The sequence below is a fragment of the Pezoporus occidentalis genome, unplaced genomic scaffold (genome assembly GCF_034315485.1).
Source record: "Pezoporus occidentalis ecotype Australia unplaced genomic scaffold, CSIRO_AGI_Poc_V1 ctg2, whole genome shotgun sequence".
Lineage (NCBI taxonomy): Eukaryota > Metazoa > Chordata > Aves > Psittaciformes > Psittacidae > Pezoporus > Pezoporus occidentalis.
This window is the reverse complement of record NW_026913855.1, coordinates 21317900-21345102: the sequence shown is the minus strand read 5'-3', so window position 1 is coordinate 21345102 and position 27203 is coordinate 21317900. Positions and strand designations below refer to the sequence as shown.

Below are 27203 nucleotides of genomic sequence, written 5' to 3'. Positions count from 1 at the left end.
GCTGCTAGGGTGTACAGGTTTTACTGTCTGGAAGGTGCCAGCGAGTCCAGGGAAGAGAAGGACCTCTAGCCAGGGAGGAGGCTGCTGCGTGATGGCTCTGCTTATGCCACAGGGTGATGGTGGAAGGGGAGGCGATAGTGGAACCTGTGTGCTTAGGGGAGGATGGAGGAGAGAGAGGATGGGGCTTGGCTGAGGTGTTGGCTGTGCCGTGGGAAGAGGGGGAAAGGCTGAACCTGGTGGTGCCTCGTGTTGAGGTGAGATTTAGCCGTGGGCAATGACTGGGCCTGGGTGCGTCCACAGAGAACTGGAGGAGATGGGGACATACTGTGAAGGAGGATGAGGGATTGAAGAGAGGGCAAGTCCAAAAAGATGGTGGGATTCTGGAAGAGTCAAGGCAGTAAAGACTGGATAAGGAGAGAGAAAATGAGGTGCTGGTATAAAGACATTCCTGGAGAGGCCTTGAGAGGCAGAAGGCTGGTTTAGCAGGCAGGGCTTTCATAAAGATAAAAGTAATGTGAAAAATAAATCAAGGGAGAGTCAAGCATCTTTTTTATCCCCTCTCCAGAGGGATCGCAGAGGGGGAGGGAGAAAAGCCAGGGAAAGGGAAAATGCAATGGGAAAAGGGAGGAGGAGGCCCTGTGTGGACTGCTGCAGGCAGCAACGGCTGGGGAGGAGATAGAGCGGGTGCTGCAGTGGGGGGCTCTGGAAGAAGCGGCCTGGAAGGAGGACCAGAGCTGAGCCATGGAGGGTGTGATGGAGGAAGAGGCTTTGCTCTGGAGCCAGCCAGGGGCCGAGCTCCGCCCGAGGTGGTTCCGCTGCTGCCGGGGACGGGGCCGCCCGGGTTGTACGTGTGTGTGTGCGTGTGTGAGTCTCGGTGCCGGCGCCGCGGGGCCCCGGCGCTGCCCCCCGGAGCCGCGGGAGAGCGACCGGCGATAGCGGCGAGCTGTAGCGCCGCGCCCCCTGGCGGACATTGCCAGCCCTGCACCGCGACGGCGGGGAGTCGCTCCTGGGTCACACCTGACCCTGACCGTTACCGGCCCCGCCGGGCGGTGCGGGCGGCCAAGGGCATCTCTGCCCGGCGCTCGGTGCTGCCTTTACAGGGTCCGGGCCTGGCGGCGAGCACCGCGGCGTGGAGGGTGCGGGCCGGCCGGGAAGCGCCGCCGCTCCCCGTTGCAAAGTGCAGGCTGCTGCTGCGAGCACCGAGCGGCCAGGCAGTGACAGGGCCCTGCCCCGGGGCTGCAGCAGAGTCGCCACCCTGTACCGGCACCGGGTGAAGGGCAGCGCCAGCTCGCCCGGGGCTCGGTGCCCGCGGCGGCGAGGGGAGGGCGAGGCCGGGCGCGGCGGCCCCGGCCCCATCCCCATCTGCGGCCCCGTTCCGGGGCGGGCCCAGCCCCGCGCTGGCGGCGCGCCGGAGCGCGGCCCGGGCATGCCGGCGCGGCGTGGGAGCCGGCAGGCAGCGGGCGGCGTACGGGGTCCCGCTGCGCCGCTTCCCCGGGGCCGGCCGCCCGCACCGGCAGCGGCCCAGAGCGGCGGGGGGCCCGGGGCCATGGGGCAGCCCCGCAGCTGACGATGGCGGAGGGCTGGCGCTGGAGCGAGGCGGGCCGGGGCCCCTCGCGGCCGAGCCCCCGCCGCGCCGTCAGCGTCTGCGAGTCCCTGGACCTGCAGGGCGTCCCCGCCGTGCAGGCCGCCCTCAAAGCCGCCCAGCAGCAGCGGCGGCGGCCCAAGAGCTTCTGCGCGGCGGGGAACGGGCTGGCCGCCGGGGCCCTGCTGCCCCCGCCGCCCCCCGCCAGGGCCCGCGGCAGCCTTTTGGACTTCTTCAGGCTGCGCTCGCCCCGCAAGCCCGACCCGGCGGGAGAGTGTGAGGGCGAGGGCACAGCGTCCCTGCTCGACGGCGCCGACGGGGCGCAGCGCCCGCGCCCCAGCAGCATGACTTTCCTGCCCTCGGCCCGGCAGCCGCACACCGCCGAGAGCCCTGGCTTCCTCCGCGGGGGCTCCCTGTGGGGTAGCCGCCGATGGAACCTCTTTGGGGGCAGCGGCTGGAGCAGCCCCGGCCCCAGGAAGAACTTCAGCTCCCTGCGCAAAAGCTTCAGCTTCCGTCTGCGACGGGGCCACGAGCTGCGGAGGTCGGAGTCAGGGGGGCTCCTGCGCCCTGCGCGTCTCCGCACCAAGAGCGAGGGGGACGCCAGCTCCCTGCACACCTGCCCCAGCAAGCGGGACCTGCTCTATCCAGAGCTGGCCAGGGTCGGGGGCAGGCTGCACACCGACCCCGGGCAGCCCGGTGGACTCTGGAAACTCCTCACTAGCCGCTTCCGAAGGCGAGAGCGCGGCGGCACCAGCAGCGTGTGCCCCAATAACCCCCACGGTGGTGCCGAGCCTGTCCTCCTGGGCAGTGGTCCGCTGCGAGCACTGGGTAAGTGAGCACAGGAGTGGTTCTGGCCTGGCGAGAGCCCCCCTGCGCCTGTGGGGTCTGTGGGGATGTGTGGCTGTGGCCTGTTCCAGCTCGCTGGGGTTTGCGCTTAACAAAGCTTGGCTGTAGCAAGGTAGCATGGGGCTATTTCCATGCTCCAGCAGCCGTGGGCACCACCACTGTTGTTGGTGCTGAAGGAGCTGCAGCGTGGCTAGCTGGAGGTGATCAATTATAGAATGGTTTGAGTTGGAAGGGACCTTAAAGCCCATCCAGTTCCAACCCCCTGCCACAGGCAGGGACACCTTCCACTAGACAAGGTTGCTCCAAGCCCTGTTCAGCCTGCCCTTAAACACTGCCAGGGATGGGGCAGCCACAGCTTCTCTGAGTGTCTGGATTCTCTTGCTGGTTGAACACCTGGGAGCTGAGCACACGTGTCCCAGGTCTTTTTTGCCCCAGTGGTATACCAGCAAGGGCAGGGAGAGCTCAGCTGTGTGCTGCATCCCTGGGAAGCAGAAGGAGCTGAAGCTGCTTGGGAGGGGTGGAGGGGTCCTGTTAGTGGGCTCCAGAGCAAGGGTTGAACTGTTTGGGAGATTGCCAGAGTGGAGGTGCGGAGCAGCAAGGGTGGGTTTTGTGGAGCATAGGAATGTGCCTGCACCTCCCTCATGTAAGCAGCTCCCTGGTACCAGGCTCTGTCAGGTCGATGGTGCTGCCGGGGTCTGCCTTGAGGCCAGTTGGAGGTGAGGAGTGTGTGTTCGGGATCATGGTTGTGCTCGACTGGGTGTCCACCAATGTGATAGGGACTGGCAGTTGAAGCGGCTGTCGGGTCCTTGGGCGGGGTCTGGAGGGCGAGAACAGCATCCATAGGCGTTGAAGGTCTTGAGCACTGGTGTGCACACATGGCTCTGGGGCTGGGCTGGCTGGGACCTGCTGCGCTCAGGGAGGCAAAGCAGCCGCTTTCAGGCCCTTGCGAGCCTCTTCAGGTTTCCATCACTCTGCTCTGGAGCACAGGCGCTCTGGAGGCAGCTCCCTGGCTTGGCTCATGTGCCAGAGGGGCAGATGGGGCTGGTAGGCTCCCCAAGGAATCCACATGCTCCCCAGGCAGCGGCTGCTGGAGCAGCTTTGTGCCCAGGATGTTGTCCAGGATGGCTGGGCTCCAAGGACCAGTGGAGGAGCAGTGCTGCTGGCAGCCTGAGCCTTGCTGCCACACAAGGAGCTCAGGGGGCTTGTTCCTGCCAGCTCCCATCATCCCCAGGGCTCGCTGTGTTCTGGGGAAAGACCTGGAGGCTCTGGGTGGGTGGCCGAGGCTGCCTTCGAGGCAAAGGGACAGGGTGCTGCTGCTGCCGTGTGCTCCTCCCGGGGGGCCTGCTGCTGGCTGGGGTGCCCGGGGCTGGGTGCTGGGTGCTGGCTGGGTGGCGGGAGGTTCCCAGGCGAGGGGAGGCTGCGCTCATGGCTGGGGAATGTGGGTGTATCCGGGCAGGGAGGGCCGGGCCCTGCCTGTGCGGCAGGGGGCCTGTTCCTGCTTGCCAGTGGCTTCCAGCAGGAGCTGCGCCAGCAGCAGCAGGCCAGGCGGCCTCATTCCCAGGGGAGTAGCTGAGGTTGAGGGCTTGTGGTGGTTTCCTTGCCCCTCACCTCGCTGCTCTCTGCAGCTACCTGAAAGGAGGTTGGAGCTAGGAGGTGGCTGGTCTCTTCTCCCAAGAACAAGAGGAAGAGGCCTCAAGAGGCTCCAGAGGATATTGGGGAAAAATAGATAGTCAGGCACTGGAACAAGCTGCCCAGGGCAGTGGTGGAATTGCCATCCCTGGAAGTGTTCACAACTATGTAGATGAGGCCCTCGGTGACATGGATCAGTGCTGGACTTGGCAGTCCTGACCTAACGGTTGGACTTGGTGATCTTTAAAGGTCTTTTCCAACCCAGCTGATTCTGTGATTCGATGATCTGCTGGGGAGCCTTCTGAGGCTTTGCTGAGGAGCAATGGAGGGGGCTTGGAGCCAGCTAGAGATTGCTGCTTGTCAGGGTGGTTAGCGTTTGCCACCATGGCTCATATTGGAGGCCCAAGCTTGGGGATGGCCTCTCTGACCTGCTTCAGGGTCTGTGGCTCATTGTGGCTGACCAGGCCCTGCTTGCTGGAGGTGCCAAGTTCATGCTTTGGTTTGGTCTTACTTCAGAGCACTGCTTTGCCATTGCCTGCCTGGTACCCAGTACAGGCAATACAGGCTTCTGTACACAGCGAATGTCCTCCTGGGCTCAACAAGATGTGAAGAAGGAGCAGGGAGGTTTGCAGAGCAAAGCTGCTGTTGCTTGTCCCACCTTATGTGCAGTTTCCCCTTGTCTCTTCGCTCAGCATGTTGGTCCATGAGCTCTGGCTCGCTCCGGTGGGAGCTGTGAGCCTCTGAAGCCAGGATGTCGTAGACTGGAGGCGCACACCCTTAATACTGCTCCAACATGGGCTTGCTGGAAGAGGGAGCTCAAGGAGATCTCTGCCCCATTCCTGTTTCGGGTTGGCAGGCCAGGAGTGTTTTAACACCTTCTCGAAGTTTCAAAAGCTTTGATGCTCTCTGTGCTATTGCTGCCCACCTTAGCCCTAGGAGAGCTGCTGATAGAGTCCCAACATGCCCTCCTGAGGGGTGCAGCTGCAGTTGTGGTTATCAGCTCTTTGGAAAAGCTGGATGTATGAGTCCAGGCAGAGATCCAAGCCAGCACTGCTACCCTGTTTCCAGAACCTGGAGGTTTTGTTCATAGCAAGCTGAGATACCCATCCAGCCCTGCACACTGCTGTGTAGATATACCCAAGGACTAAAAAGCCCATCCCCACCAGAGAGCCAGGAGGATGGTCTCAGTGCTGTTCCCCCATCCTTGTGCATAGAGGGACCATGCAATGAGTGCAGCATCTCTGACAGTTCTGGAAGTCCTTCTTACAATCACATTTCCCTCTCCCAGGAAAGGTGCTTTCTAAAGGTGGTTTAAGGTAACTCCATTTACGCTGGTGTAAGCCATGTTCATTCACCATGGTGGGTTTCAGCTGGAACTCTGCACAGGGAGGGCTGATCATGGGAGCACAGAGTTCGTTAGCCAAAAAAGACTTAAAAGAGCAGGATGGCGGCTAACAAGGGGTGTTAATACACCAAGGGAAGGCAAAGAGCCCTGTGGACTTAGAGAACAAAGTCAAACCAAACTCTGGCCAGTTTGGACTGATGACAAATAACCATCATTGGTGGTTCAAAGGAACATTTCTAGGTATCAAGGTATCAGTTGGTGCAGTTCTAAGAAGCCTTCTGATGGGCACACGCTTGGAAAAACTGAGCTGGTTTGGGACTGGAGTTTTCCCTGTGCATAGCGGGACCATACAATGGGTGCAGCATCTCCGACAGCTCAGAAAGTGTTTCTCACAATCACATTCCGCTCTCCCAAGAAAGATGCCCTGCTTTCCAAGGTGGTTTAAGGTAACTGCCTTTACTCTGGTGTTTAGCCACACAGGGCACTGATGTATAGGGCATGTGTGAGAGAAGACTACTGGGAGACGAGGGGTGTGTTTTTACATTAATAAGGTGAAGTTTGCATAGTGAACTGAGTGGGTAATGATATGCATCATCTCTTGTTGGTACCTGCCTCAGCGTAGCTGGGAGCATTGCTGAGAAGCAGAGATGCCATGATGGGTTTAGAGACCATGCCTTGAATGCTGAATCCAGTCTGGTGTCCACGCTTCAGAAAAACTTGGGAAGTCTGGCAGGTATCAAGGAAGGAGTTTTTGGGACACTGATCTGAACGGTCTGATCCTCAGGATGAGATCTGAGGTGTGTGCAGTGGCTGCAGAGGTGTTCTGATTACAGTCTACAAGCATCTGTAGGAAGAGGGAGCTTCAAAAACCAGCACCTTTTTCATCTTAACCTGCTTTTGCTTGTGAGGTTGAACAGCTGGAGCTGAGGTTGAACAAATTTGGAACAGGTTTTTACTGGTGAGGAAGGTCCCCACAGAGCACTGGTGTGGGGCAGGTGATGGGTTATGTCTTTCACATCACCAGCTGTACTAGGTTGTCCCTTTCAGCAGACTCTGGTCAGCCATCAGAGCAGAATTCAGTACAGTTCTTTGCTCTGTGTGTATTCAGATGTGGATTGGGAAGTAGTAGGTGCTAGAGGCTTAATATATGGCTAAAATCTGTGCCCTGCATTGCATATGTAGTCTGACGGCACCAGCTGCTGCCGCTTATGTTCTAAGGAGTAAGAGTGGCAGTTTGTGATTGCTGGAGGATCTGTTTTCCCAGAGATCCTCTGGGAAAGATCCTCTCCTTTCACTGCTGCAAAGCACTTAGAGATGTGGTGAGGTAATCCTTGCTAAGGCCATGTCGTACACAGGGTGTCCACGTTGGGTAATCCTGTGACGGGAATGCTAGCCTTGCCATGTTGGTCCATGACCTGGAGAAATCTCTCATCCTGCCAGCATTGCCAGGGTTGAAGGTTTATGGAGCCTGGCCAGGAAGAGGTGGCTCTGCCCAGGCATGTCGCACTCTGCTGCCCTTTTATCTGCGTGTGCGGGCAGATGGGTACTTTGGAACGTGGTCTCTGTGTGCACCGCTGTGTATGCTCAGCCTCTGACCTGGTTTCAAGGCTGCTTTTACTGTCAAGGGTTTCAGGGTCCAAGTCAGTTCCGCAGTGGCTTGGATAATGAGTCGGTTAATTATTAGTTGCTGTGTGTGGAGACCAAATGTGTCTGGCACTAGCGCTTCTGAAGCGTAAGGTAGATGAACCTGCTATGCTTCATCCTATGAAGGGAGCAGCCTGGGTGAGCAGTCAGTTTTGCCCAGCCAGCCCCTTCCTGCTCCCAGCTTTGCAGCAGCACATGGATACAGGCAGCAGTGGGACCATGCTGTTGGTAGAGGTGAAGGGGCCTGTTGTATCCAGCCTCTGAGATGGAGGGTTCTGGTCTTGCTTCCTGTGTGTGATACTGCCCATCCCACAGCTGTGGTCTGGTCTGAGGGCACTGAAGGTGTCCAGGATGAGTGGCTGACTGAGGGACATCAGCTATGTAGGGTGTCTGCTTAATGTCCATACCCTCTTTATGTCCATATCTGCTGCCCTTCACAGCGGGGACTCTATGCACTGTAACTTCCAAACTTCCATATGGGTTGCCACCTTCTGCATGAAAATCTCCATGAGCAGAAGCTTTTGGGCAGTGACAAACTTGACCTGAGTCTTTGTTTTCCAGGACAGGTCAGACTGTGGTTGTGTCCTGGAGCCAAGGCCCCTGTTTGCCTGGGCTAAGGCTCTTGGTGTGCAGGTGGTGCTGTGAGTCCACTGCTTCTGCTTTCAAGGTCAGATGCGCCTGGGGAAGATGTTCAGCCACAGCACTCATGGTCTGGTTTCTTCTGTATTACTAAATAACAAAGAGAAGAGGGAGGAAGTGACTGGGGGTGTGTTTTAATGTGAAAAAACAGTGATGCAGCCAGTCAAGCAGAGAAGCTGGTCAAGTGTATTGCTACTCCCCGGTGCCTACGTGAACCCTGATGATGAGGGAGTTCATTAAGATGTTACCTCAGCTGGAGGCAATTTCTGCTAAACAAACTCGTACCAAAGCTCCAGCACTGCTGATGCCTGGATTTCAGTTAGTTCATTAGATCAGGACAGGTCACTGGTGGCTTGATATGTGCTTCCGAGTGGTCGATGTTCCTCCCTAGGAGAAGATGGGGATCTAGTGCCTCTTCCAGTGGGGAATGGTGCCTGAATGGCTGCTGCCACCCCCTGCACTGCTTGCGCAGTGGTGGGGAGGGGAACGGTATTGTTGGAGGGGGGATTCTCACACCCAAATCAATCTCCTGCAGGTGTGTACTTGGACCTTCCTTGCACTGGTCTGGCACAGACACTCAGAGCGTACAATATTGCACTAACAGGATTTACACTGATGAGGTGCAGGAAATTGCCTTATGTTGCATTTTGGTAGCAAAGGATCAGCGCCCGGGGTGGACGAGCTGACAGCGAGTTGTGTCAGCGCTTTTCAGCAGCCAGGTACTTGGCCTGTGGCTGTTTTGGGTGGTTGAGAAACTGCTCTCGAGGTGCCTTCCTGACAGCTCTGTGGGTGTCACCCGCACACGGCTGCTGTGCTTGCTCCTGCGAGAAGCTGCTGGTGGAGGAGGAGAGCAAGTGCAGGGAAATGGCTGTGGGGAGGGCTCTGTGCTGGGCGATGAGCTGAAAATCAAGTGATGGAGCCACGTATGCATCCTTGCAGGCTGCGGGGCTTCAGGTGATGTGGGAGCTGACGGATGAGTTATGTTGGGGCCTGTGAATGGGCGCATCGGGGCTAGGTGTGGGTCACCCATGCGTCAGTGTGGTGTGCATGGGCATCACCCTTCCGTGAGGAGAGAGGGGTGGTCGGCTTGTTTTGGGGGCAGAGCAGGGGAATGTAAAATGCACCGAGGTCCAGTAACAGTGACAGATTTGAAAGACTGTTGTGGCAAGAACCCCAGGCTGACATGTGAAAGTGGGTTGTGCGCCAGATCCTCAGGCCTTCCTGGGCTAGCTGGTGGTCTTGAGTACCTTGTGGGAATGGTGTAAGTCAAGGATTTGTGATTAGTAGTGGTGGTCCTTCAGGTGCAGTAGAAACTTCTGTGAGTTCTGGAGCCTGCTGTTTGGGGAAGGAGGAGATGCTACAGGCTGCTGGTTGCTGCAGGTAAAGGCATTTTTCCTGCTTTTGTCTACCAGAGCTAAGCTTCTCCCCATGGTCTTCAGGGAGTGCTCTGGAAGCAGCCACAGAGGGAACTGAGGTCTGTTCTCAGTAACTTTTCCAGGTGATTGTGAAGGGATCTTGTGACTGGCTTCAGTTCAAGGCCACTTCTACCTTGGTCTCTGTTCCTTTGGTAACACAGTCTGTAAGCTTTTGCTTTTACCCTCCTGGGTACTGGAATAAGAGTGGGCTCACCCTTACCTCTGTGAGCATTTACACTGGGGTATCTCGATCCTGAAATGCTTTGGATAGAACACCTTATCGTTACAGCTGGCTCTGCTGGGTGGTCTGGGCAGGATCAATCACTGGGGCGTTGTGGGACCTTCCACTGCAGCTGGCTGCCTTCCTCCTGTTGCAGGTGAGATGCTTTTCACAGCCACATGTGCAGCAGATGGTGTCCTCTTCTGCTAAACAGGAGATACTGGTGGACAGCAGAGAGAGTGCAAGGTGCACAACAGCTTCTGTACAAGGAGTGATCCAAGAGCTGCTCCTCCACAGTGTGGAAAGGAGGGGTTGTGGTGAAAGATGGGGGTGCTGGTCAGGCTGGCTAGGTGTGTTTTGTTAGCTTACCACCTCTGGTACTGCAGCTGGGGCATCCAGTGAAGTCAAACCTGAAACAGAAGAAAGTAGGTTTTCAAGGAATGGGTATTTATATTGCTGAAACTCCTTGATAGAGACATGCGGAACTGAAATTTTGTATGGTTTTAAAAGGAGACAGAACAATTACTCAAAGGAGAGATTTTTGTGGTTTACCAAATAGATAAACCACAGGAGATCCTTGAGCTGAAGAAGCCAGCAGCCACAAACATGTGGGGTTAGTGTCATGTACTCTCACCCTTGTTCCTGCTCTTCCTGGGCTCCCATGTGCCCACTGATGGTGGACATGGCTGGACGGACCTCAGCCTGAATACAGATGGCCATTCTCAGGTAGTGATGTTGGGCAGCCTCCTGCCCTCAGCAGAAGCTGCTGCTGGGGCAAAGCAGCCCCTGCCACCCCCAGGGAGGGTAAGCAGCCCTTGCTAGGGATCTGGGGACACACAGAGGACACCAGGGCAGTGTGGTTGAGTCAGCAGGTACCAGTGTATCCTCCCTGCTGCAGCTTGGGACAGGCATTAACAGTGACCATGAGAGCATCACTGCCGGTGCCTCCATCCCGCTCCTTCCCACCAGTGGGGCTGTCACTTGGGTGCAGGGACTTGCGGTGGTGGGAGTTCGGGTTGCACCATGCAGAGAGGTGCTAGTGCCCTGGCGTGTGCTGCTGAGCAGAGATGATGTGGATGCAGCTCAGCACATTGGGACCTGTGGACTGATGGTGCCATGCACAGGCTGGGACACATCAAGTTGATCACGAGGGCTGGCTGGTGGCCTGGGCTGGAATTGGGTGTTGGCACACGTCAGGAGCTGATTGACAAGCAGAGGTGTGCAGGTTGTACGTTGGTGTTTCGCGTTAAGCATGCTAATGGTAGTTACTAATTTGATGTGTTGTATGGCTGAATGTTAGTTCAGTTGGCATTGTGGTGCTGTTAGGTGTTTGTGTTAAGGTTTACTCAGAGGCCTTCGCAGCAAGTCAGAAATCTAACTGTTGCTAATCTGGAGCTTGGTTAAAACCCAATGATGTTAGAATAATTAGCACAGGAGGCAGCTATGGAAAATCTGGAGACTTTCTCTGTGCTGAGCATCTGAGAGCAGAAAGAGAACAGCCTGCCCTCTCCAGGTCTCTCTCTGCCTGTCTTTTCTTTCTTAAGGCCCAGTCGGTGATTGCATTTGACTCCTGCTCTGCTCAGAACCCCTTGAAAAACCTGCTTGGTTTTTGCCAGTTTTCTATCATTCGAGAATAACGTGTTTTTAGTGAAACAGTGCCCATATGCTGCCTTGTCTAATCAGGAGGGAGGGAATGCCGGTAAAGCAGAAGGCATGGAAGGTGGTTTAGCCATCTCAGTGGACTGGGAAAAGAACTAAGTGGAGCTGAAGTTGCAAGTGGAGGTGGCAGCTATTTTTAGACCAGGTAATGCAGTTGGAAATACAGGTGTGCTGTTATGTTTTTGAAAGGGCACAAGAACTTACCATTTTCCTCATAACTTACTGGTTGTTTTAATAAAAACTTTACTTCTGCCTAAAAAAAAGAATGGATAGGTGAAAGAGACCATGAAGAAACGATTCCTCTAAAGAACCTTCATGATGGTTATGAATAACTTTGTGTTACTGCATCAGACTCTTTATTTGTCTGTAGCTTCTGGTAAAGCAGTGTTACTAGGTTAGTGTATGAATGGTAAACTTGAGGTGTGAGCTTCGTGTTCTTACGTCTTGACACAATGGACAGACGTGCTGTGGCCTGTAAGAGCTGACGGCTGCACAAGTGCTGTGCTGAAGGCACAGTGGTGGATCATCTCTTTTTCCCCTCATGCATACTGAGCAGCAGCAGGTCAGCATGCAGATGTGCAGGCAGTCAGGGCAGGGTCTCTGCCAGCCCTCTGGCCACGGTAGTGGGCTTGTCCCCACACAGATTTGGCCTCTGCATCTCTCACTGGTTTGCTGGGTGAGGTAGGTGGAGATGAGACAATGTGTTAGCTTGGGGAGAGAGGGGGCTGCAGCTGCTATGTGCCCAGCCTGCCCTGGGAGATACAGGAACGTTAACTGGGATGAAGATAGCTGCTGACTGGCACTGGCAGGGCTGAAGAGCCTGCCATTGCCCTCTGATTCTGCCTGTGCCTGGCAGCATCTCCTGCACTGCCATAGTTTCAGGCTGCGGTTCTTGGCACAGCCCCAGATGAAACACCTACTCGGCAGAGACCTGCAGCACCAGCTCACCCAGCCGGTTTGGGCAGTGCCGGTGCAGGCACAGAGAGCTGGGGTTTACACTATAAGCCCTGGTGGAGTCGGGGCTGCCAGGGGCAGCTTGGAGGAGCTGTGGAGTGGCCACTGCAGGGACGGGGCAGCAGGGCAGGTCTAGGGCCATCCTTCACTCCGGCTTGGTGTCCCACTGCGGCCTTGGGTGACATCTGAGCAGCAGTAGCACCAAGGCTGTCATGTTTAATCACAGAATCATGAATGGTTTGTCTTGGAAGGGACCTTAAGGCTCATCCAGTTCCAACCCCCTGCCACAGGCAGGGACACCTTCCAGTAGACCAGGTTGCTCCAAGCCCCATCCAAGCTGGCCTTGAACACTGCCAGGGATGGGGCAGCCACAGCTTCTCTGGGCAACCTGTGCCAGGGCCCAGTCACTGGCCACAGTCATGTCTCATGGAGTCACCTCTTCCCTTTTTGAACCCATGTGAGATTTCCATTCATTGTGGCAGTAAATTCCACAAGTTTATTACAGGTTCTTCAAGAAGCTGTGCTCCCACAGGTTTCCTGTCTCCAAAAATCCTTTATTATTTTTATGCAATTAACATAGAGCAAGTGCTGCTCTTTTGTTTCAGCCCCATACCCCGTAGCCATATGCCTTTGGGTGGAGGATGCACTTCCTTATCCAAAGTAAATGAAGGATTCTGGTTTTCTTAGGAGTGACTGCTGGCTTCTTCTGATAATCAAGGTGTTCCCCAGGCTCTTGCTCCTCCTCTGGAGAGTCTTGTTTTGTTTGAGAAGTCTGTTGTTTGACCAGGTCCTGGAGATTGTCTGGATGTAAATGAAGTGTTGGTGATTTCTATGGCCCGAGAGAGGGTGTTTCCTGTGCCATTCAAAGCCATGCCTGATTGTTACAACCTTCTAAAGCCTATTACAATGTTCTGCAAATTACATAATGTACACGTAATTAGTTGTGTTCACTTTCCATCATGAACGTAGATTATAGGGTGCCTTCAGTTCTTTATCTGCACTGTGTACAGCACACTGGTGTAGCCCAAGTACAGCTTCCAGGGCACTGCTTTCACTAGTGTGTGCCCTCAGTTCTGGCGTTCTTTACAGCATGTTCCCCCCCCCCAAAAAAAGGCATCTGGTCTCTGGTGCTTCCATTGTCCCATGTGCCTTGAGGAAGGGGATGCTTCAGGGCCCTTTGTGCTCCTGCAGGACGGGAAGGAAGGTCCCCAACCTGCAGTACATGGGCTCTGCGCTGCTGTGCTGCCTGCTGCCTGCAGCTTGGGTGCTCCTTCCTATCTGGAGCTCCAGCTACATGGGCATGGGCAGTGTTGGGACTTTGTGCAGCTTCTTGCCTCTGGACAAGGTGGAAGGGAGGGAAGAGCCACAGATCTGCTTGGAGGGGAGAGCGTGGCAGGAGCCCTATTGGGATCTGAGGAAGACCACAGTGACCTGATGATTTCTCCTCTCTGTTCTGCAGATTCGTTTGTGAACAGCCAGGAATGGACCCTGAGTCGCTCTGTGCCTGAGCTGAAAGTGGTGAGTACTTGCAACTCGTGCCTTGGATACCCCTGGGTCTCTGATGTTTTCCAGATCCCCAGTGAAAATACATGTTTTAATGTGGCCAAGTGGAAATGCAGAGAGACCTCAGCCCTGCTAGGGGAAGAGAGGACCTGGAGCTGCCATCGTGCTGTGGGAATCATAGAATCATAAATGGTTTGGGTTGGAAGGGACCTTAAAGATCACGTAATTTCAGCCCCCTATTGTGGGCAGACACATGTGCTCTAAAGTGTCCCCGGAGCCTTCTCTTCTTCAGGCTGAACAAACCCAGCTCTCTCAGCCTGTCTTCACAGCAGAGGTGCTCCAGCCCTCAAAACCTCCTGTGGACTTGCTCCAGCAGCCCTACGTCCTTCTTATGTTGGGCCCCCAGAACTCGACACAGGACTGCAGGGGGTGTCTCACAAGAGTGGAGTAGAGGAAGGCAAAGGAGGGCCAAGGCTTCTTGGAGGCTCACACTCCTAAGTGAGAGGGTGTTGATCTTGGAGAACACTCAGACATGTAGGTCAAAAGGCAGTATTTGAGTACCTTGCCCTTCCTGCTAGCTGTAGGATAGCTGTAGGATAGCTGTAATTCTTGATCAGGTACTGATGCATGGGCTAGACTTTCAGGCATAGCAGAAGCAGGGGCAGATCCTGAGCAGTGGGTCAGGCATGCATCTGCTGTGATCACTCTCAGAGCTGCTTTGGAAGTGTGGCAGTTACCATGTGGGAGATGTCACCTCTCTGTGTGAGCCTCACAAACTGCAGCTCCACACTGGGGCTTCCCTGGCCTCTGCTGGCCATCTCCTGGTGGTGCCCCTGTCAAGGAGGGCAGTGGATGAAACTGTCACCTCTGGTGCTTTGTTCTGCCAAGCAGAGAGGAGTAATCTCCTCTGGTTTGTCAGCACATAGTGGGTTTCACAGGACATGCTGTTACCAGGCTTCATCACCTGCCTTTAGGATGGGGTCTCTATTGGGGGCTACCTCTGCCTCCCTCTCACCCCCTAACACAGCTCAATCATCTGGGACAAGGTTGTGAGGGAGGGGTCCTGATTTGGGGGTGCAGCACCTCTGAGATGGAGCTGTTTCCCATGGCCTGCTGTTGCTGATGGCCACAAACCAGCTCACCACGGCCATCTGTGAGCTGGTGCTGGTCAGCAGTGCAGGAAGGGATGTTGGTGGGCAGGAGGCTGCCCGCACTTCGGAGCAGCTGGTTGGGTGTTCTCAGGGACCTTGCAGTCTATTCCACTGCTCCACTCTCCCCGTGCTCTCCATGGCAGCCCTCAACTCCCTGTAAAGATTGTTGGCATGTCTCCCCCAGCCCTTTCAAGATGAATTTTTTCACTCTTACTCGAAGAAGCAAGCAGGCTTTTTGTAGAACATACCAGCACCGTGCTGCCATGGTTCTGATCTGCTGCTAAGTGAAAATGAAAACAAACTTTTGAATATTCATTGGTTAGCTTAGTTTGTAAAATGTGTGTCTGTTCAAAAATACCCTTGCAGCTATTCTGTGTACTGCCTTCTGACATTGTAACATTCTGCAGGCTTTAAAACAGTGCTGCGAGCTAAATAAACCTAACGCTTTTAGCTCTTCCTCAATTAGCATGATCCTTTTCCCATGTTTTCCATGACCTCTGGGGATCTCTGTTGCTTCAGGGTTTCATCTGGCTGAGCACCTCTTCCTAAAAGCCTAGAAGCCTTTCACAGTCTTGGTTCAGTCCTGGCCTTGCTGGGCTGGAGCCTTCTCTATCATGTCTCTGGGGTCAGGCAGTAGCAGGACTCCCTGTGTTTGGCGGTGGTTTCTGGGGCGATTTTTAGTTTCTGTGGCTGTGAAGGGAAGGACCTCGTGTAGCAGCAAGGCTGCTCCTGTCTGCGCCTGAGATTGTGCTCAGCCAGTGGGGATGCATAGAGCCAGGCAGGTCCTGAGCTTTCACGTGTGTATCAAGGGGTCTGTTCTGCACCATGGTGCTGTGGCCCTGACTGCCCCATGGGTGCACCAGTGCTGCCGTGCCTTCCATCCTCATCTCCCAGTGGTGCTGTCATCACTATCTGTTACAGGGCCCAGCTCTTCACCCCATGTCTCTACAGACTCACAGGTCTTTGAACAAGTTCCCAGGTTACCACAAAGTCATGTTGACCACGGCTTATGTTCCTCCTTCTTCTGTGGGAAGTAACTGTTTCACTTCTTCTGCCAGAGGGCAGGATCTTGCTGCTTTCTTCCCTGCTCACGTTGCCGTGTGCACCACAAGTGGTCAGTGTACTTTCTCTAAGGATCTGTAATAGCTTTATGTATTTAAGTTATGTTCAGCAGTTTTCCCCACTGGAATTTTATGCTGAAGCTTCATCTCTTTGCTGGAGGCTGAGAGGAGGCTGTCTGGGAGATGGCAGCAGTTCCTGCAGACAGGCACAAATGATGCCCTTGGCAAGGACTCGTCCCTGGCCCTGACAGGGGCCAATGTCAGCCTTTCACTGGCCAGCACAGGGGCAGGCTGTGTTCCCTCATTGGCCCAGCATGTCTCAATACAGAGGTTTCCATGGTGCCTAAACCCCATGTTTTGCTTCGGTTTGGTGCCTCTGAAGGGTCATGTTCCTCGATACTGTCAGTTCTGTTTGAGCTTGTTTATAATGCCAGATGAGCTTGAAGATAAGGCAAAGCAGAAGTGGATTTCAGCAAGACGTAGGTCAGGAGTTTGAGTATAAACAAAGCGTAAATGCAGCCTCCATCCAAGTTTTCGAGAGCTAAACATTGTTGGAGTGTTTAGTGCCTGATGTTACATGGAGTCCTGGCTGCCAGGGAGTCTCAGGGTGCTGCTCTGTTTTACAGAGGTTGTCCAGAGACTGAAGCTGCAGAGGGCACTGAGCTGAGCCCCTCCGCTGCCTGCCCGCTGTGTACCGTGTTATCCACAGTTTCTTGTTTCCACCCCTTCATACCCCATGCTGCTCATGCCCCCATCAAAATGCAGCAGTGGCCGGAGAAGGGAGTGTTGCCTTCATTTATACCGTGGGCTACAGCGCTTGTGTGTCTCTTCCATCTCTGCCGCTCACTTGGCTGCGAAGCACGTGTGCGTTACCTGTGAGGTGCAGTCTGGTGCGTGTTCTCATCTGTCCAAACGCGCTGTGTATGATCTGTAATTACTGTTGTGGGTGACAGACCTGGCAGTGATATGTTGGGCCTGGGCATGCCCGTGGGAGTGTGGTGATCCACACTTCCTAGTCCTGGGCTCCTGGCACCTTGTTCCTGCTGGATGCTGGCTCCATATGGCATGGGCACAAGAGGCACTGGCAAATCAGAGAGTTTCCTGTGCTCCTGTAGTGTGGTCTGCTGCTGGCTGACTGGCACTGATGCACGGCTGGTGTGTCTCTGTCCCTTGACAGAAGCGTGCGGGTCGCCCAGGGCAGGACCAGTGCAGCAGCAGCTTTTGAGCACCTGGCTGAAAGCTGGAGAACCTGCCTGGTGGTGACTCACTCGCCAGCCTCATCCCTTTACCTGGAAAAGGTCAGCCTTAAGCTTACTTTTGGTTGCAGAGACAGCTTTAGTGTTCCCAGTCACTCCTCTCCTCACCCCCATTTCTTTCAGCAGTGGTGTGCCTGCAACTGAGTGGCTTTGAAAGTAACTCTGCAAACAAGTGCAAGGCTGGACCACATGTTCTGCAAGCTTCATGGGCTCTGCATGGTGGAGGTTGCCAGGGTTTTGAGATGCATAGAGCTGTGTAAGGACTGAGTTAGGCTCTTGGCCTAGAGCATTTCTCCACAGGCCTGGAGCATTGGGAGGAGGTAGAAGGTCATACTGCAGGCCAAGGGCGCCTCTACATTTCCCCAGTGTTTCTAATTCAGCTCCATCAGAGCAACACAGCAGCTGACACTAGATGACCACGAGGCAGGATGCTCGGTCACGCAAGAGCCCACTCTGCTGTCCCCATGGTTGTGCAGAGTAGCTGTGGGATAGGAGTTGATCAGTTGAAACTAGATCTTTTGTAACAATGGAAGAAGGTGCCCTGTCACCCCAGGGCTGCTCTCTCATCAGCAGGCAGGGCCACTTGCAAGCCCTGAGGCACTGCAGTTGTTTTGAACAGTTGGGAAAGTGCCGACACTAGGAATACCTGGGTTTTCTGGCTGACCTATCCTGGGACAGCTCTGTTTGTTTGGTAGCAGATTTGTGGGGTGAAACAGACTGACAGACCCCTAGCCTAGGGTGTTTCAATCTAGTCAAAAATTGGTGCTACGTGTCTTTATTTTCAGTCAGTTAAAGATTGGTGCTGGATGTCTTCCTGTGCAGGCAGCACAGCCGGCTCCTCCAGGAAACGTGTGCTCTGCTGCAGCAGTGTCACTGCTGCAGAGAGGAGCAAGTGCTGCACCTTGCTGCTGGCATTGGAAGCAGCAGCTCTACCAAACACATAGGCAGTCTCTGCTCTTAGTCTCCTTCTGGCAGGGGCTGTCAAGAGCAGCACACCAAAATTGGGATGTGTGGGCTTGGAGAAGAGTTCTTTTCCTTCTAAGTATTATGGCTTGGGAGGGCAAGTGTTCCCCTGAGGAGCAGGAAGGCTGTGGGAAGAGCTAACACGGTGCTGAAAGGGCTGTGCCTGTTTGGGGGGGACAGGGGTCCTCACCACCCTTCATCTGGGTACCTGCGCCCCAGTCCCTGCTGCTGTCTGCCCCACTGAGACCAACTGGGGCAGACAGACCAACCCAGCCCAGGCCTCACTGAGTACTGGGCTGGGTTCCGCCATCCCCAGTGTCCTCTCAGGAGCGTCTCTGTCCCCATCTGTGTGTGCACAGGCAGTGGTGGTCTCACCATGCAAGGAGTGGTCTTCTGTAGAGGGAGACGTGGGGCACGTGGGCAGTGGGTGATGTGTGCCTCTGTTTCAGGGCATCGTGGGGAACCTGTCCAGTGGCAAGTCAGCCCTCGTGCACCGCTACCTGACCGGCACCTACGTGCAGGAGGAGTCTCCAGAGGGTAGGTCTGGTTCTCAGGGTGCCAGGGGAGTGGTCTGGGTCCTCTGCTTTAAAGGTGACCCCAAGTCTCCCCACCTTATTTGCCACCACCACAGGGCTCAGCAGCCATGCCTAACCTTCATTAGGGGTTTCCCCTGCTTGCCCCCACCTCTCACTTGACTGCTGCTTTGCTCTCTTCCCAAGGTGGCCGATTTAAGAAGGAGATTGTAGTGGATGGTCAGAGTTACTTGCTGCTGATTCGAGATGAAGGGGGCCCCCCCGAACTCCAGGTAGGAGACCTGTACCTCCTGCAGCCCTTTCCCACCCTGGGTTGGGGAGGGACCTACCAGCTGCCTCTTGGAGCCTGTTTGAGAGAGAACATGAGGACTGTCCTGAGGAGGGGCTACCCCTGTAATGGCTGCTCACCCTAGGGCCTCTCTGATGTTACAGGGCCTGGGGCAGTGCTGGGGCTCCAGGACGCTTGTCTGGGCTGTAACAGCTGGTGTGTCTCCCTCAGTTTGCTGCCTGGGTCGATGCTGTGGTGTTTGTCTTCAGCCTGGAGGATGAGATCAGCTTCCAGACAGTCTACAACTACTACCTGCGGCTCTGCAGCTACCGGAACACAGCGGAGGTGCCAATGGTGCTGGTGGGGACACAGGGTGAGAGTGGGGCCTTCGGGCTCTCTTCCTCCATCCATCCTCCCCACCCTGTTCAGAAGCACTGGTGATGTGCCCTTATGGGCAGGAGAGCACGGGGCACTAGCCCTGCAAGTGACCAGGGGATCCCAGTCTCTATAGTCGTATGTGGGACTGGCTGATGCTGTGGTCCATAGTCTAGGGTCCTGGAGGAGCTGAGCAATTCCTTCTCAGACCATCTCACTTCCCTGCAGAGAGCTGCCTTCTTCAGAGCCACTTTCCTCTTTGAAAGAAAGGGCCTGGGTGTGAGGGTTTTCTGCTGGTACATTGCCCTTCATCCTCTGGGGTGAACTGCAGCAGGCAAGCTTTTAGAGGGCGGGCAACTTGCTTTCAGCATGCCAAGAGGAGGCCTGAGCTGTGGAGCACTGTCTCCCTTGAGGTCACATGTGGGTGTGGGGAAGAGCATCACCAACCCAGAGCTTCTCTGTGACTCCTCTTCCCTGCAGAGCTGGGCCTGGAGCGAGCAGGGGCAGGGGCAGAGGCTATAAGGAAACTGTCATGAAACCACAGCTGAGGCTGCCAGGGGGTGCCGGCAGCAGAGGAAGCAGGAGACACAGGGCTTGGAGACCCTCTGGGCACCCCAGGCATGCCTGGACAAGGAGCTGCCAATGGAGAGGGGCTGCTGGGAGAGAGGGCAGCCCTTGAGTGGGATTCCTGCCTGGCACAGCATGCCTTGAAGGCAGCCTCACCTCCAAAAGCCTTGCTGTGGGTGCCCAGGAGGCAGGGAGGGGCAGCAAGGGCATTGTTTCAGGTGATGAGCTCTGCTTTTCCGAAATGAGTGTCCTTCCTGCCTGTGGGTGGTAAAGTGCATGAAGGAGGGAGCCTGGGGCTGCAGACATTGACTGGATCTAAGGGTGACAGCAGAGAGAGGGAGCATGGAGGGAGAATGCGAGTAAGAGATGTCTTGTCAGGGCCCAGTTCCTGAGCAGTGTGACCCCTTCCTGGGAAAGGAGAGACTGAGCCTGGGAACGGAGGCAGTGACAGTGGGAGGGGAGTCACAGGGGTGCCTGCTTTGGGCCCCAGAGTAAGAGTAGAACAAAGTTGTTAAACTCTGGGTTTTTATAGATTGTGGAGTTAGTTTTAGGAGTGCATGGTCTTCATTCAGGACTGGGCTGGGGTTGCTGGCATGTACTGTGGAGGCTCAGAAGAGGGGAAGTGTGGCAGAGGGGTTGGTGATCATTGTTGTCCCAGACTTAGAGCCAGCTGAGGTCACAGTCTTGGTACTGTCATGCTGAGCAACCCGCTGGAGAGTTTGAGGAGAACTTCTTTACAGTGGGAGTCTCAGTACTCCTTTGGCTATTTCTGAGAAAGTTCATTTACAGCCCCTGCTTGTCCCTGGCGTGTCTTCAAGGAATTGCATTCCTCTTGGGAAGATAGTTTTTCCAAAGCATGCAAGCACTTAGCAGCCATCTGGGATACAAATTAAGCCTATTTTTAAGTGTTGTCCACCAAGGCCTCATCTGTGAGTTCAGCTTGGCATATCCCTCTCTCCCAGTTAACTGAGGATGTTTTTTTGCTCTTGACTCTTTAATATGTAGGGCAAGGCCATGAGACCTAAAACAACTGAAACTGGCAAAACCGATTTACTCTGCAGCTGAGGCTGCCTTGCCTTGGCAGCCACACCTCCCCCTGGTTTTGCCCTCTGTCTTCAGTGACATTGGAGGCTAGATGATTAGGGGAGTTGAATAGGGTTCATTTAAAAACTGATTCATTAAAAAAGTTCATGTAACAATTCCATTTTTCTGCAAACATGGGACTTCATTACGTAAGGCATTAATCAGAGAGTGGGTATCTGTGTGTGAAGGGAGGGAGGGAGACCAGGAGTGTGTCCTAAACCTGTGGATGGATGGATCACTGGTGCTTGCTCTTTAACTTCCTCTCCCTTTGTTTTCCAGATGCCATCAGCGCCACAAACCCCCGCGTCATTGACGATTCTCGGGCACGGAAGCTTTCCAATGATTTGAAGCGCTGCACGTACTACGAGACCTGTGCCACCTATGGACTGAATGTAGAGAGAGTCTTCCAGGATGGTAACTGCAGCCTGGAGGGTGTCCAGGCGAGACGGGGCAGCAGTGCTGTCCTACAGAGGGGGCTTTACACCACCTAGATCACCGGCTCTCAGTTAGAACAGCCATGAGGCCAAGGAAGTTAGGCACACATTTGCGTGCAGTGCTGTTGCTTTACAACACAGACCTGCTCCAAGGAGTGGGATATACTGTGTGTGTGGAAGGATTCCTTTGTGTGTAGCACATAGGTAAACTGCACATGGATGTGCATGGGGACCACAGCTCAGGGCCCAGCAGTACCTTTCTTTCAGGGGCTGCCCTCTGGGTAGACACTTGGTCCAGAGAGCAGGGAGGCTGCAGGGGATGGTTGCACCCTCACGGTTGGCCTGTGCAGCACAGCTGTCTGTATGAGCCTGTAGAGGAATTGTTAGGCTTCAGAGAGGGTTTGGTTGCCTTTCGTGAAGGAGAGGAGGAAGCACAGCAGAACTGTTGGGTGTTAGAGGTAGGGGAGCAGCAACTGAATGGCCAGATGGGGCAGCTGTTCTCATGGGAACAGCATGTGGGAGAGCATTTGTGCTTAGGCCTGGAGAGCAGTCTGCATAACAGTGATGCTATAGGTTGGGAAGGGAACCTACACCATGTCCTAGGAGTTTGCAGTTGCTTACATGAACCAGAGCCCTGCCCTGTAATGGGACTGCATATTTCTCTGTCGCCTTTCTCTGCCTTGTCTTAGGGAGTGCAGCAGGGAAACTGTTCGGTGCATGAGGGAGGGTGTGTACAGAGCTGAGTGGCTGTTCAGGACAGAGTTGCTTTTGGAAAGGAGAAGAACTGTGCTGGTAGTGTTTTTAAGCAGAACAGGCACATGGAAGAAGGTTTGGAAATCACAGTGCAGTAGGACCGCCTGAAGGCAAAAGTCAAGCTTTGTTCATTGCAGCACAGCAAGATAGGCTGAGGGCAAGACACAGGACTCAGCCTGCTGTTGGCTTTAAGTGCTGCCTCCTTCCTCTGAGCTGGAGCTGGTGATCCTCCTTCCCCTGCGTAAGTCTGTGACCTGCCAGTAATCCGGGGTGAGGATCATAGCTGCAGCACAGCTTCTCTTATGCAGAAGCATGCAGAGATGTTATCTTCTCCTGCGGCTTGTCCACCTCTGAGACTGTCGGAGAAGCCAGCCCAGAAAACGACCTTTCAAACTGTTCCACCTTTCAGGCCAGGAACCCTTTAGCATCCATCAGCCTCTGTGTTGGTTTGGTATTCCTGGGGAATCTAGGGTGACTCTGTTGGGCAGGTTCCTTCTGAGTCACCCCTTCTTCCTCCTCTTCATGAGCAGTGGAGAATTGGTGGCAAGGAACAATTGGGAATAGTAAAAACTGTGGCAGACCTGGAAGGGGAGGATCTGCTAAACTAGCTCAGAGATTTGTAGAAGAAGTCTGAAGAGGGAAGCAGCAGGTGGGCTGTGTGCAGAACTGTCCCTGGCTTCTGGAAAGCATGTGACACTGTGTGCCACCAAATTTATTCAGCGTATTCCTTCATATTGGTTCTGTGTGTCCCTTCTCTGAAGGACAATACAGTGAAGAACAGCAGCTGGTGGGTTTGGGAAGGGGCTGGGGAAGGCACTGCAGGATTAGGAGCTGCTGTTTGCTAGGCTGCTTCTCATCCTTTAATGTCAAGACAGAATGGATTGTGCTCTGGGGTTGTTTTTTCTCTTTGCTGACCCTGGGAGCAGAGATAACACAACTTAAAGTAGTGCGATGTGTGAGATGAAGGCTCTTGTGTGAGACTGGGGCGCAGTTTGTAGTGCCAGCACTGCTTAGCAAGCTTGTTGGGAGAGCTTGAGCTGCTGCTTGGAGGCTCAGGAGTGAGCAAAGTGCTGTGCTTCTTGTCTGGGCTTACTCGCAGGCTGTATGTGTGGTCAGGGGGCAAGGGAGCAGGTTTGTCCATGTGAGGAGCAGTGAGGTTGAGGAAGTCCAGAAGACCGCAGAGAGTGGGTTGGTTCTTTTGAAGACATTCAAACAAAATTGAGAGAACATTCAAGCAAAACTGATGTCAGTCTGCGCAAATGCTGATGCTGTATGGAACAGGGAGCATGGGCTGCCCTGCTGGGAGGGCTGGTGCTGACCCTGGGCCTGTAAGCAGGGGAGCACTGAGTGCAAGTCCACATGGGTTCTTGCCTTCAGGGCAGCAAGAGGAGCATTGAGGAATGTTCTTGAACTCTGGTCTGAGCACTTGAAAAGGACATAGAGAAACTGAGAAGATTAAAAAAATAGCTATAAAAAATAATCAAGGCTGGAGAAAATACCTGATAGTGATTCACTAAGAGCTTATCCATTCAGTAAATCAAAAAGAAGATAGGTGACTTGATTACAGTGTAAGAATAACTACATACCTGCATGGAGAGAAAATCTCAGATACTGAGACTCTGCAGGCTCACAGAGAGTTCATGCTAGAAGCCAAAGCCAGTTGAATTCAAATGTTAAAGACTCTTTACTTTTTCCCTTAGTGGCCCTGTTTTCATTAGCTGTTGGAAAACATGCATAGGGAAGTGCTGTATGTTGTATCTTGTATTTTCTCCAAATCCAGACCATGTCCCTTACTGGAGGAGACTCTCACCCAGATGAGTGATGCAGTATAGGTTGGGTGAAGTTCAATGCCTGGCAGCATAAAGGGGTCAACCTTTGTTTCAGCTGGAGAGATCCTTCTGGCCTTCGAGTCTGTGCATGCAGGAGATTTCCGTGTTACTGCAGTTCCTTGTGCCATGCCATATTTCCTGCAGTGGGCTGCCTCTGTGTGTCATGATGGTACCTGTGCCCTGGCTGAACGTGTTGCCTGGAGCAATGGAGAAAGCAGTGTGATAATTAAGAGCAGAGGGACTCCCCGTCTCATAGGAGATCTGGAGTAAATCTCAGATGCTCAGTGCTCTTACCTGCCTGCTCAACTGCAGGACCGCACAGAGGCTCCTGAGCAAAGCTGTGACAGGGAAGGAGCTGGGCAGGAGGAGCTGAGGAGAGCTGAGCCTGGCAGGATGGCCCCAGACATCACCAGCATCTGAGAGCTGTTCAGGGACTTCCACGATCCAGTTTTGGATGAGGCTGAATTGACAGGAGCCATTTTTGGAGTGTGTAAGAGGCTTTTCCCAGTGAGCACTGGTGGATCTTGGTGCATCTCTTTTGGTATCTGGAGTACTGGCAGTCATGGGTTGTGTGAGGAGCTTGCCCTGCGTGCGATCCAGTTACCAGACAGACCTCATCTTTATAAGGTTTCTCCAGCACAAATTACTCAGCCAGATCGTGGGAGACCTGCCCTGTGTAGGCAGGAAAAGATGCTGACTTTGCACAGCAGAAAACAGGAAGACTTCTCAAAGTGGTGGTCTTTGCTTTCATTGCAAAGGTTTGCTTGCTTGTCCATGCTGTACAGAGCATATGCTGCACTTCTGTTGCCACCCAACACTCCCAAGTCCTTCTCCTCAGGGCTGCTCTCAATCCAGTCTCTCCCAGCCTGTATATGTGCTTGGGATTGCCCTTACCCAGGTGTAGGACCTTGCACTTGGCCTTGTTGAACTTTATGATATTGGCACTGTCCCACTTCTCCAGCGTCCCGGTCCCTGATGATGACATTGCTTCCCTCCAGCTTGTCAACCACACCACACAGAGATAGTGAAAAGCAAATGATCCCAGAGACTGGCTTAAGTGATGACAGAAATTGTCCTTGAAAAAGTCTGGCTGATATTCAGGATGTAGAAGAACCACTGCCTAGCAAGTAGAAATGGGAAGGCTGCCTCAAGATACCTCAGTTAAGGGTTGGTGAGATTTTATTACCACCAGTGTGGCCTTGCTGGCCTTGTGATTAGTACCATTGCTAATGGTACAGGATGAGCAACGCGGCAGAGCCTCTTCCAGGCTCTTTGCCTGGGACAGCAGTTGCTGAGGAGTTTGTCTGAATCTTTTCTGGCCCCTGAGGTACCTGAGCTCACAGTGGGCCTGGCCAATGTGTGAAGGAGAGATGGTTCACAGAGTGAACACAGCATGAAGCTGGCCAGAGGGAGGAGAGCAGGAAAAAACAGCAAGTTAATTCAGTCTGTTTGGTGGGTCTAGGAGAGTTCCTGCTATTTGTGGGATTAATGTTTACCTTGGGAGTCTGGACAGGCTCCCAGCTTTATCAGATGAGCCGTGGACAACAGGCCTTCACTGATCTCTGTATGGGACATGGCACTGCAGCTGTATTGGGATTTGCAGTTGCTGTTAACATTTGAGTTTGGTCACACTATGTATGTGGTGCAACATCTATCTGGAAGGGGAATGTGGCAGCTTCCTTATTGCACGAGTGCATGATATTAGGCGTGCTGGGTTGGACATGTGATGTTCCCAGTGCCTTCAGTTGTGTTTGTCAGTGTGCAAGAGAAAATGAGAATGGCCATGTGTTCTCCTGAATTCCCCAACAGCTTGTTTGCTGTCATGCTCTCTGACAATGCTCAAGATGTTTTATTTCCAGAAAAGGTAGGAGATTGGGATGGCTGAAATGCAATTTGAGGCTGTTGGCATCAGGCAGTGAGGTCACAGCAACTGGGAGAGTTGTTCTTCACATTAGTTTTTTGAACGTGTAGAGACTGTGAGGGTCACAAGGGACCAGGCTAATGGAGGTGGCATTGCCCAGGCTATTCATTTCCACTGGCTCCTGTAGCTGCTGTGAGGGGGTGGCCAAGAAGTGACTCTGGCTGCCCAGGGGTTCTTCTGCAGCAGCCCAGGGGTCTGGGTGGCTCCTTGGTGTCCACATGAAGTCACTGCTCTGTGTGAGACCCAAGAGAGCCAGTGGCCTTTGAGGACTCGGCATAGGCAGCCTGCCCTGCTGCCTGCTGGAACAGGCACAGGCAAACACTATCCCTTGCAGCTGGGCTGTGTGACAGTGGCAGGCAATGGGGATTGCGAAGTTGGGTGTTCTGCAGAAATCCTCCCTGTCAACACAGGGTGATGCAGTTTGAGCCCCAGATGTTGGGCTCAGTCAGAGGAAGGGTTGGGGTCTCACAGACACCCCCCAGAAATCTGCAGGTGGAGAAAGTTGCTTTCCATACTCTGACTCTGTCCTTTCTCCCTTCTTCCAGTGGCTCAGAAGGTGGTGGCTCTACGGAAGAAACAGCAGCTTTCCATTGGCCCCTGCAAGTCCCTGCCCAATTCACCCAGCCATTCGTCTGTCTCTGCAGCCTCCATTCCTTCTGTTCACATCAACCAGGTGGGAAATGGGAACGGGAAAAGCCAGGAAGCCCAGGTGCCTTGCCATTCCCTCCTCAGTTCACTTAAAACACAACACATTTAGCCTAGCCTTAGGCTCGCACTACAGCCCTGGAGTAGCTTTTGGGAAGAACAAAGTGGTTGTCACCCTGGCCCATCAGTCTGTAGCCCACAATGGCTTGATTCTTGCCCTGAGGTCAAGCTTTGTGTCTAAACTATTGGGTCTGGCTCATGCTCTCCAACAGTTGTGGGGTGCTTGTACAGCCACCCCCAGTAGAGTGGTGAGTGGTCTGCAGGGAAGGTCCTGGGCAGAGCAGGTCTGAAAGGGGCCTCAGTCTGCCTGCCGTGGCCAGGCAGGCAAGCCTGGGTGGACACAGCTGCCCACAGTCCTGCTCTCCCTGGCAGCTTGGAAGCTGATGGTCTTCCATGCATAGACAGGTGGGCTTCATAAGGCGTGTGTTCGTGCAGGCAAATTCAGTGGTGAATTGAAGGATTAACACAGAGAGGTTCACCTCTTCTTGTCAGAGGAAGGGCTCTGTGCTGTGCTTCTGGAACAGCATTAGCTGGTAAGGACTGCCAACGTCTCCATGCTGGGAGGATGGTGAAGCAGGAGGTGTTTGTTCTGTGACTCTGGTGGGGCACAACTGATGCAGGAGGGGAAGGTCAGAAACCAAAGCCAGCTGCCATGGTGAGTAGCTGGAGGAAGGAGATCCTTTGGGCAGCCGCCTCACTGCCTTAGGGCTATGCTGCAGTTTCCAGCACCTGCATAAATGCTGAGCTGTCTCTCTGATGAGGAGGGTGAGATACTGAGCTCTGCTGCTCCTCAGGGGCAGTCAAGCCAAGAGATTCCAACTCTGAAGCAGCTGGCATATGAAATCACAGGAGCTGTAGCAAGGACTCA

General features: G+C 54.2%; 1 protein-coding gene across 3 annotated transcripts in view; it reads left to right on the top strand.

Annotated features, from left to right (window-relative positions):
• AGAP3 (ArfGAP with GTPase domain, ankyrin repeat and PH domain 3) overlaps positions 1-27203 on the top strand; it is a 134223-nt gene that overhangs the window by 36750 nt on the left and 70270 nt on the right. For 2 of the 3 annotated variants that reach the window (XM_062618171.1, XM_062618172.1), the window contains exons 2-7: positions 13393-13451; positions 18317-18404; positions 18587-18672; positions 18900-19041; positions 20973-21107; positions 26176-26303. In XM_062618171.1, coding sequence (XP_062474155.1) covers positions 13393-13451; positions 18317-18404; positions 18587-18672; positions 18900-19041; positions 20973-21107; positions 26176-26303 — 638 coding nt within the window. Of the gene's footprint in view, positions 1-1554; positions 2411-13392; positions 13452-18316; positions 18405-18586; positions 18673-18899; positions 19042-20972; positions 21108-26175; positions 26304-27203 lie in introns of those variants that run through there. The other variant, XM_062618170.1, reaches the window with a different exon arrangement.